General features: G+C 38.4%; 1 protein-coding gene and 1 non-coding gene across 5 annotated transcripts; both read right to left on the bottom strand.

Annotated features, from left to right (window-relative positions):
- Positions 1 to 423: 423 nt before the first annotated feature.
- LOC106379421 lies at positions 424 to 4,402 on the bottom strand. 4 transcript variants are annotated; one of them, XR_002655490.2, is made up of 8 exons: positions 3,307 to 4,402; positions 2,737 to 3,222; positions 2,565 to 2,634; positions 2,150 to 2,325; positions 1,539 to 1,726; positions 1,387 to 1,472; positions 1,098 to 1,307; positions 424 to 946 (listed from the first exon to the last, which is right to left on the bottom strand). XR_002655490.2 is itself a non-coding variant. In XM_013819376.3 (4 exons), exons 3-4 carry the CDS (start codon positions 1,269 to 1,271, stop codon positions 674 to 676), a joined length of 447 nt encoding a protein of 148 aa, XP_013674830.1. In that variant the 5' UTR covers positions 1,272 to 1,307; positions 1,387 to 1,461; positions 1,539 to 1,913; the 3' UTR covers positions 424 to 673. The 4 variants fall into 4 exon arrangements, 1 of the variants encoding a protein (XP_013674830.1); XR_002655489.2 differs by having other exon boundaries at positions 1,387 to 1,461; positions 3,307 to 4,398; XR_002655491.2 differs by lacking the exons at positions 2,150 to 2,325; positions 2,565 to 2,634; positions 2,737 to 3,222; positions 3,307 to 4,402 and adding an exon at positions 1,858 to 1,918 and having other exon boundaries at positions 1,387 to 1,461.
- Positions 4,403 to 5,681: 1,279 nt separating this feature from the next.
- On the bottom strand, positions 5,682 to 5,788 carry LOC125589308. Its single transcript, XR_007325496.1, has one exon. It is a non-coding gene; the product is annotated as a small nucleolar RNA R71 (small nucleolar RNA).
- Positions 5,789 to 9,693: the final 3,905 nt, after the last annotated feature.

Here is a 9,693-nt window from a genome sequence, read left to right as displayed (position 1 = left end):
CACATAGTTACGTTGTATATTAGTAACATAACCGTTACAATTTCTTACTTATCAAATTGTCTCAAACTGTCTTAATTTGTGACTGTTTAATGTGATAACTACGTCACCTGTAGTGACGAATCTATTGTCACAAAATGTCACTAATATAGACGACATAATAGTCTTTTTACCGTCACCAATTCTGACATTATATATTGTCCCAAACCGTCACTATTCATAACTAATTTAAAGTCTTAATTTTGTAGCCTATTATAACCAAAAAATCAGTCACAAACGTAATAATCAAAGACTAAAAAAGGTATGTATCCGTCTTCAATACATACTATAAATGTCACAAACTATGACCGTAAAATGGTAACATTTCAGTTTGAATTGGTTACAATTTCATAATGCAACTTTTCTTTATTTAAAATCTGTCACATATTTTTAATTTATTATTAAATTATTGGAACACTAGAAACTATAAATAAAAACTGAAATCAAATATCAAATTTGCAAATAATATGATATACATAAATTTCTCATAGAACTGCTTGAATTTTATTTAAATAAACGTAAGCATAAAACAACAATTCGTTTACTAAGTAAACTGAAACTGCTTGGTAAACAAAAGAAAACCAAATGAAAACCAAAATAGAAACACCAAGCTAAAACACCAAACTGAGAAACAACTTCATATGGCTGTGGTAGTATCTGTTGGAGTCAACACATTTTCACCAAAAGCAGACATCAATATTTTCTCGATTGCTTGAATCCTATTCTGAAACTGAACCTTTTCTTCATTACTCTTTTGCAAGTCTGACTCCAGCTCTTTGACTCGGTGAGTTAAAGTACCATCATCTTCATCAGCTTGTGGTGAAACTGTAGAACCATCTAGTGGCATATAAACTCCACATTGAAGTGATCCAAGTCCAAACACCCGACCTTGTTTTGATATTCCAGCAACCTACCAAACATATAACAGTTACATAAACACATATACAATTAAAATGCAAAGACAACTTTAATTAAGCAAAGCTATGCAAAGAATCAATCGTATCTCCAAATATAAGAAAAATCAGGAAAAAAAACAAATTTGAAATGTGATAGAAAATTACCTTCACATAGATTTCATTTCTTTCCTCGACAGTAAGAGGCTCTGTCAAAACCTCTCCATTAGAAGGCTCAACCAGTGACAATCTTTCTTGCACATATGCATCATATTTTTCTGCAATTAAGCATGCTCTTTCATCAACATATGTTCCATCAGATTTCTGGTGGGTTTTCTTCATCACAGCAATGAAGGAAGAGTCTTCGTTGTTTGCCACCTAAAACATTAACATAAGCTGTAACTTCATTTTAAAAGTAAAAGTAAATTATTTTGAAGTAAAATAATATGTACACTACCAGATTATCTTGAACTTTAGCATAGGAACGTGAGCCTGATCTGTGGCTGTTGATATTTCAGTGTTGTTCTTGAACCTGTACGGATACTGTTGAGTTTGTTATATATATACTTTGTAAATCAGAAAAGAGTAATCCAGAATATATCACAATACCATTTAGCTCCATTCTTTCTGGATGAAGCACTCGAGAGTCGAGAATCTCGTTCAACAGGTACGAATTCTTCCCTTTGTTCACGTGGTTGGGCATTTGCAGCAACTCCTTCCCTCTGTCTTTGGAGACCAACAGATTGTATAGATGATCTTCCAAACAAGCGACCGCCTAACATCATTGGTGGACGCATCTATAATAGTACAAAAGAAATCATAGAAAAAGATGCAGCTCAAAAGTATTAGATCATGACATAACAAACAATAAACAAAAACAAACACGATTAACTGCAAAAAAATAAAGAAAACCAAAGAGATCTGAGACCTTGACGGCTTTGATTCAGTCTAAGATGTAGTTTAGGTTTTAGGTTTAACGTGAGAAGAGGTAACTAATATTACTTCCTTTATATACTAGTTAAATATTAGGACATTTCTTAATATTCTTACCACTTTTTAAGGGATTTTTCCCGGTTTCAACTTAATTTTTAGGTTTTGCCGCTCTAAAGTAAAAATCTAAATATCTCCACAACTTAAAAATGTGCCATTAAGAGGTTAAGGCGCGATTAGGAAAAAAATAGCAAAAAAGAAAACAAAATAAACAAGTAATCAAAGTATACCTATCTAGTCTATTCAACGGCGTTGACCAGGCACAAGATAAAAGCAATTCGTTCAGAATCTGCAACAGACGCCATATAACTTCTTCGAGTCTTTTCCCATGGGAGAGATCATCACCTTGATTAGTATAAGGTCCCCCTTTCCGCCTCACAGATGAAATCATAGCTTTTATATATTCCTGTTAATAACACATGCTATGAGACAAGCTAAACCATAAATTGTAGTCTATACAATTAGAAATTCACAAGACAGGGGAGAAAAGCTTCTCAATTTGAGATCAAACGTCACTCTGATATGATTTCTTCCAAGTTAACTAAGAGACCCAAGTACTGTTCTGCCCTAACATTTCTATACACAAATCAACCAAACCAAGATTGACATAATTTTCAACAAGCGCTTAGTTAGAATCTCAAGTACCTGAAGCAAACAAACCAAGATTGACATAATCTTCTCCTTTTGTTAGAAACTCAATCTCCTCTTCACAAATCTTACAAAAAAAAAAAACAAATAGCAAAGCCAAGTTTTTGATTTGAGAATGAATGAAAGGAGAAGATATGATTTAACCAAACATATAGATAGAGCAGGGCACCTTAATGATATCAGCAGTATCCCAAGTTCTGAAGATTTCATCCCTAGTGTTGTCTGCACAAGGCCACAAGGGGATCCTAAGGTTAGGAGGGTCATATGAAAGGATCGCACCAACATCCTTAGCAGTCTTTGCTGCAGCTATGTGAGCTGACTTGCACTGTGATAAGACTTATCGAACCGTAATGTAATATCTTCGCCTGCCACAAGATCAAAATGATGATTTCATAAAAGTAAAATGTTTCAAGTAACAGCTAAAAATGTTTTTATAGTTAACCTTTTTAATCAAATCCAAATCAAGCGTAGATAGTTAGCCTCAGTTACAAAAAAAAAACACATTCACAGATAGTTCAAAATCCAAAAAGGGAAACAATGGTTTTTATCTTTTCACTTTGCCAATGAAAGCTGAAGAACCACCCAGACGAGCAGTCCCAATCAAAGAAGACTGAAGCTGCTGCATGCCAATCTTCTCCACAGAAGAACGCCTGATCTGTAAAAAAAGTGAGCTTTTTAAGACTTGTAGTTGTTTCAGAATCAGAGATGAATCCAGAACAAAACAGAGATGAACACTTACTTGAACCAAAACGAAGAGTCCCACAGTGAAGTGTCTGGCTTCGGAATTCATGGTTTGATCTCCGACACTGAACCTGCTTTACGTGCCAATCTAAGAAGAAATCAAGAAGTAAATTCGATCTCTTCCTCTATTAGTCTCTGGTCGAGATTTGGATTGATTCTTCATTTCTTCTTCGTTCCGATCTAAAAAGGGTCAGTCGAAAGAAAAAAAGTAAATGAACAATGCAAGCTGCCTTTCGGTTATATAAACCATCTCAAAACTTAAAAGACATCAAAGATTAAATAAATAAAATAGTTTAAATTTAGTTCCAAAACCAACGCCATAATCATATAAAATATAAAACTATAACACCAAATTTAGTTAGATTCTTCATCTGTTAACTCATAATCATTATTTTCATCATCAGCATCTGATCTTAATTCCGCTTCTTCTTCTTTTACATCTTCGAGATTTTTAGTTTGACCATTTTGATTGACTAATGTCTCGACATGTAGTACATCAGTAGAAACATCCGAATTATCATCGCTATGTTGCATTGCAATGTTATCATATGTGCATATCATGTTTAAATACAGAGAAGAAGAAAACTAAATGGTAAAGTATACAATCACAATCACGAGTAATGAGATAATATACTAATTTAATGATTCCTAACTTTATCATTGAAATCTTGAACAAGATGAGATCCAACGAGCCACTTGCATAGTGTAGCGAAACCAGCTATTGTAACGTATTTGCTATATTTTTAAGTCACAACTTACAACATTTTTTTTGTCATTGTTTCGTAGGAATTCGTGACAACCATTTAATTTTTCTATCGTCATAAACGACGACACAAGATACAGTCACATATTCGTCATATTGGTAATAGTAAACGTAGTCACCATTTTGTCACGACAATTATTACGTTTATTTTCGTCTTATATATGTCACTAATTGTGACAACATTTTGTTACAAAACAAACAGTCACGATATTGTGACGAAGAAGCTACTTTTTTGTAACGTAAAATATAAGTAACAAAATAGTTTCTATTATGTCACAAATATGTGACTGGAAATTTTAGTCTCAAAAAATTGTAACAATAGCCCCTTTTTTTTGTAGTGTTAGGTTAGTTCTATGATGTTTTAGTGTAGATCATTCTTGTTCCTTGCTAGGAGAGTATTCATAATGCATCTTCTGAGTTGGCCACTCAAAAGTTGATCTTTAGGTATTTCCCACCCACAAGGTGTTTGATGAAATGCCTGAGACAACTCTCCTAAGATTTTAACATACTTTACCAAAGACATTTGTTGTTAAAGGTGTTAAGATAGCCAATAGACTTGTTAGTAATGATTGCTTTCATATTATTCAACCAAAGATATTCGATGTTTGAGGTATGTTAGTAAATGAACATTCATCTAGACATAGAGTTTTTTTAAGATTGTGTCTAAGCTTAAGGTTGATAGTTTGATGTATCGTTTGCCATCCTTAGTTCGAAACTTGATCACCCAAGGTCTAATCCCTATGCCCATGAGTTCTCTTTTCCCTTAGTAAAGAAAGTCATTTCATTTATCATTAATCATTAGTTTAGAAACCTCTTAAATCATTGGTTGCACTTAGATTAAGTGAGTACTTGCATTCTCAGTGCTTGAAATCCCTCAAAACAGGTTCGACAATCACTATACTACAACATTTGCCTTAGGAGCTTGAAAACTCCTAACATCAAATTGGCGCCGTTGCCAAATTCTGAGTAGATTTAAACATTGAGATTTAGTCACTTGCTTGAGACTAAGTCATTTTAATTTTGTTTTGTTACTGATTCTTCTTCTTCACCTACCTTTCACTTTCAGGTGTATGAACTTGAGGAGCAGGGGTCCATCAAACCTAGTTCCAATAGTAGCAGACATCAGAGCTTACGAGAGGGAGTGTGCTAGAGCTAGAAGAGAAGACGAAAAACAAGCCCACTTGCAGAGATTCGATATTGATATGGAAGATCAACCGCAAGGGGCAGAACACCAACCGCGGGCAGCTCGACCAATTGGTACTTACGACCGGCCCAACATTCATGGTCATAGACTGGGAATTCGAGCACCGGCTGTGGCAGCCAACAACTTTGAAGTCAAGTCAGGACTCCTCAACGTGATCGAGAACAACAAGTATCATGGCTTGGCTCTAGAGGACCCATTTGATCACTTGGACAGGTTTGACAGCTACTGTGGGTTGTCAAAAACCAATGTTGTGTCCGAAGATGCCTTAAAGCTCAAGCTATTCCCTTTCTCTTTGGGGGATAAGGCACATCAGTGGGAGAAGTCTCTACCCATCGACTCTATCACTACTTGGGATGAGTGCAAGAGAGCATTCTTGGAGAAATTCTTCTCATCCTCAAGAACTGCTAAGCTGAGAAATGAGATCTCCAGTTTCCAACAGAAGAACTTGGAAGGATTCAGTGAAGCCTGGGAGAGATTCAAAGGCTATCAAACCAAATGCCCACATCATGGTTTCTCTAAGGAGAGCTTGCTCAGTACCTTCTACAGAGGTGCCCTTCCTAAGTACAGAGCCAGATTGGATACAGCTAGCAATGGGTTCTTCTTGGGAAGAACTGAAGATGATGCAGAAGAGCTGGTTGACAACATGGTGAAGAGTGATGCAGTCTAAAGTGCAGATCACGACAGAGGCAGTAGGGGTGATGATAAGCAGACGAGGAAAGAGATCAAAGCTTTGGAAGACAAGATCGACCTACTCATTGCTGAAAAAGCCACCCAAGAGCAGCTGAAGTTTGTTGGTAACTCCAAGCAGGACGATCCACCTGTTGTCCATGAGGTTGAGGGTTTGGAAGGTCAGGAAGAGCTGTGTTTCATCAACAACAATGGTAGCTGGTACAAAAAAGAGCCTAACTTTCAGTACAACAACTACCAACAGAAATCCTACCCCAACAACCAACAGAGTGGTTATCCGCCTCGACACAACCAGCAAGGCAGCTATCAACCTCAGCAAAACCCCTCATCTGGTTCCTCTGCTCCTCAAGAGAGCAGCACTGACACCCTGCTGAAACAAATCTTGGAGTCTCAGACTAGAAGTGAGAAGCATGTTGGTAATGAGTTGAAGAACCTTCATTCCAAGATTGATGAGAGCTACAATGAGCTCAACAACAAGTTCTCACATCTTGCTTCTACAGTCAAGAATTTAGAGAATCAGTTTGCTTCCATGAACACTCACCAGACTCGCCAGCAAGGATCTCTACCTGGAAAATCTGACCAAAACCCCAAGGAGGCCAAAGCTATCACCCTTAGGAGTGGTAAGCAGTTACCTCCTACAACCCTCACCAGGGATGCTGAGAAACTAGGTGAGGAGGTGGCCATCAACTTAGATGATGAAGTGGTGATTGTTGATGAGAAAATCAATGATGAAATCTTGGAGAAGATTGTGGAAGCCAAAGGTAAAGGAAAGGTGGGGGAAGAGAAGAAAACAGTGAAAGATGGTGAAGTTCTTGCTCCAGCAAGTGAGAATTCTTTTGTTCCTCCTCCCTATGAACCCAAACTACCATTTCCTGGTAGATTCAAAAGGCAGCTGCTAGAGAAGTACAAGGCTTTGTTTGAGAAGTAAATGAGTGAAGCTCAGGTTGCAATGCCCATCATCGATGCTTTCATGTTGATTCCTCAATACAACAAGTTCCTGAAAGATGTTGTAGCTGCAAAGAAGAAGGAAATGGAAAGCATGATGATTCTTACCCATGAGTGCAGTGCAATCATCCAGAGGCTTGATGTTCCAGAGAAGTTAGAGGATCCAGGATGCTTCACACTACCTTGTGCTCTTAGACCTATGGTATTTGAGAAATGTCTCTGCGATTTAGGAGCTAGTGTCAGCGTGATGCCTTTGTCTGTTGCAAAGAAGCTTGGATTCACTCAGTACAAGAAGTGTAGACTCTCTCTGGTGTTAGCTGATCGTTCAGTGAAGTATCCTGTGGGTATCTTAGAGGACCTACCTGTGAAGATTGGAAGGTATGAGATACCTACAGATTTTGTGGTACTTGAGATGGGTGAGGAGGCTCAAGACCAATTGATTATTGGAAGGCCATTCTTAGCTACAACAAGAGCAATTGTTAAGGTGAAAGAGGGCACGATTGATCTCCATTTGGGTAAAGGGCATGTTCTCCACTTTGACATCAAGGAGAAAATGAAGAAACCAACTGTGTTCGGGCAACCCTTCTACATTGAAGAGATGGGCACTCTTGCTGATGAGCACCTTGAAGAGTTACCACCTGAGGACGACGAGGAGGGAGCATCTCCCTCTACTCATTCTCCATAGAAGGTAACCCACTACTTTCCCTTATATATACCATTTCGTTTTTGCATATTAGTTTTCTCTTTTTGGGTATCTCTCTCTCCTTGACAACACAGAGACTGTGTCATTTAAGTTTGGGGGAGGTACCAAGTTTTGATCACGTTTGCTTTGATGATTTTGAGTCTCATGCATTGCATTATACATATATATTTGCATTAAAAAAAATATTCATTTAGTTTGCATCATTTGCATCTCTAGGAGAGTCTAGAGCATATAGGTTGCATTTACTTGCATTGGGAGCAATGATTTGAAATGCCTTGTAAAGAACATTACTTTGCACCTGAGTAGCTTATGCACCTCTCAAAAACACTTGTATGCTTCGAGCCTTGAAGACTCTTCTTAAAACTTGTTGATTGCTGAAACTCAGTCTTTGAAGCCAACTACAACCTTATTTGAACTGAACGAACTTAATGCATCTTGCTCATGGTCCCTTGTGTACAGAATCATGGATATACACACTTGAGTTGTCACATCCTTTATGCCAATCTTTTTTGACAAACTCTAGTGGTACACCATTCCCAAAATCCCTTCCTCCTTTTAAAGCTTTCATTATTTGATGAGTGAGGCCTTTTTCGGAAAGCCTTACATGTGCATAATGTTGAGAGTATCGGGAACGACAATGCTTGGTCTTCATTCTTGCTAGATTAGGCATTCTATTGTCTAGCTATAGGTGGGGGTGAGTGTTGTGACTATGGTTTGGAAGCATGAAAAGTTCGAAGGAAAAGAATAGACTCTTTGTGTTTAAATGGATAATATTATTGGAATTAATAGATAAACGTCTAGATCGAGTTTATGAAAAGTCTTGGCCCCCGGAAAAAAAAAAAAAATATATATATATATAAAAAAAGGGCTAGCAAAGTTGTTTAGAGTTAAGATTTGTTTAGAAGTTGAGAAAATCCTTTATAGATTTCAAAGAAAAAGAGTTTTATGTGCAAAGTATTCTTGGGATCTTTTGGTGAGAGATGGGAGTTGGGTTTGACATTGGGAAGTGATTGTGTAACCTGTATGTCTGGGAAAAGGGTAGAACAATGGAGGTTGAGCATTGTATGCATGACTTGGTCCCTTTAATATATTATGTGCAATGTCAAGGCTACTTGTTTTGAGAGTAAACCACTTTAAAAGATCATGGATTTTGAACCTCTTGATCCGCTTGAATAAAAGTCTTCCCTTACTCAACCAAATGATTTGGACCAATTGACCATTTGCAAGAATTCACTTGATGCTATGCTTAATGAACTTGAGAGTTGGATGATTTGCATGTGTGAATGCATGATGATGAGTGTAGGGATGAAAAGAGTTGAGATAGGCCTAGAGAAGCTAGAGTATGATAAGAGAGGGTGTACTAATGCTGAATTTAAATGTTGATATGAGTGCTTTGTGTGTTTCTTTTGGCTATGAGCTCCCACCTTCAAACCTCTCTCCCTATGAGTTCTAGAAAGTTCACTTGAGGACAAGTAAAATAATAAGTTTGGGGGAGTTGATATCTTGCATCTTCACATTGTTTTATCCATTTATTCATGTGCATTTTCATCATATAGATTAGGATTTAGCCATGTCCAGGTTGCATTTTGTATACATATGTCTCTATCAGGTATTGGAGTACCACATGGAGTTCCTGGAGACACTTGGGTGCATTTGGAGCTCAAAGGAGGTGATTAGAGTGATCTTTGGACGAGCACTGCCTGGAGCGACCAGCCCAGAGCGACTATCTCAAGTCGCTCCAGCCAGAGCGACCTACCGGAGCAACGCCATGAACTCGCTCGCCCTATACGCTTCGGAGCGACCTCCTAGAGCGACAAGGCGAAGTCGCTCCAGCTCCTAGAGCGACCAGTTCAGAGCGACAAGGCGAAGTCGCTCCAGCTCCTAGAGTGACCTCACCACAGCGACCAGTTCAGAGCGACACAGCCAAGTCGCTCGCGAGGAACGACCCGGGAGCGACGTCTTCGAAGCGACACAGCCAGGTCGCTCGCGAGGAGACGACCCGGGAGCGACATCTTCAGAGCGACACAGCCAGGTCGCTCGCGAAGAAACGACCCGGGAGCGACCTCTCGCAGCGACGTGCCGA

The sequence above is a fragment of the Brassica napus genome, chromosome C6, assembly GCF_020379485.1.
Source record: "Brassica napus cultivar Da-Ae chromosome C6, Da-Ae, whole genome shotgun sequence".
Taxonomy (NCBI): domain Eukaryota; kingdom Viridiplantae; phylum Streptophyta; class Magnoliopsida; order Brassicales; family Brassicaceae; genus Brassica; species Brassica napus.
This window is presented reverse-complemented; position numbering and strand designations above follow the sequence as displayed.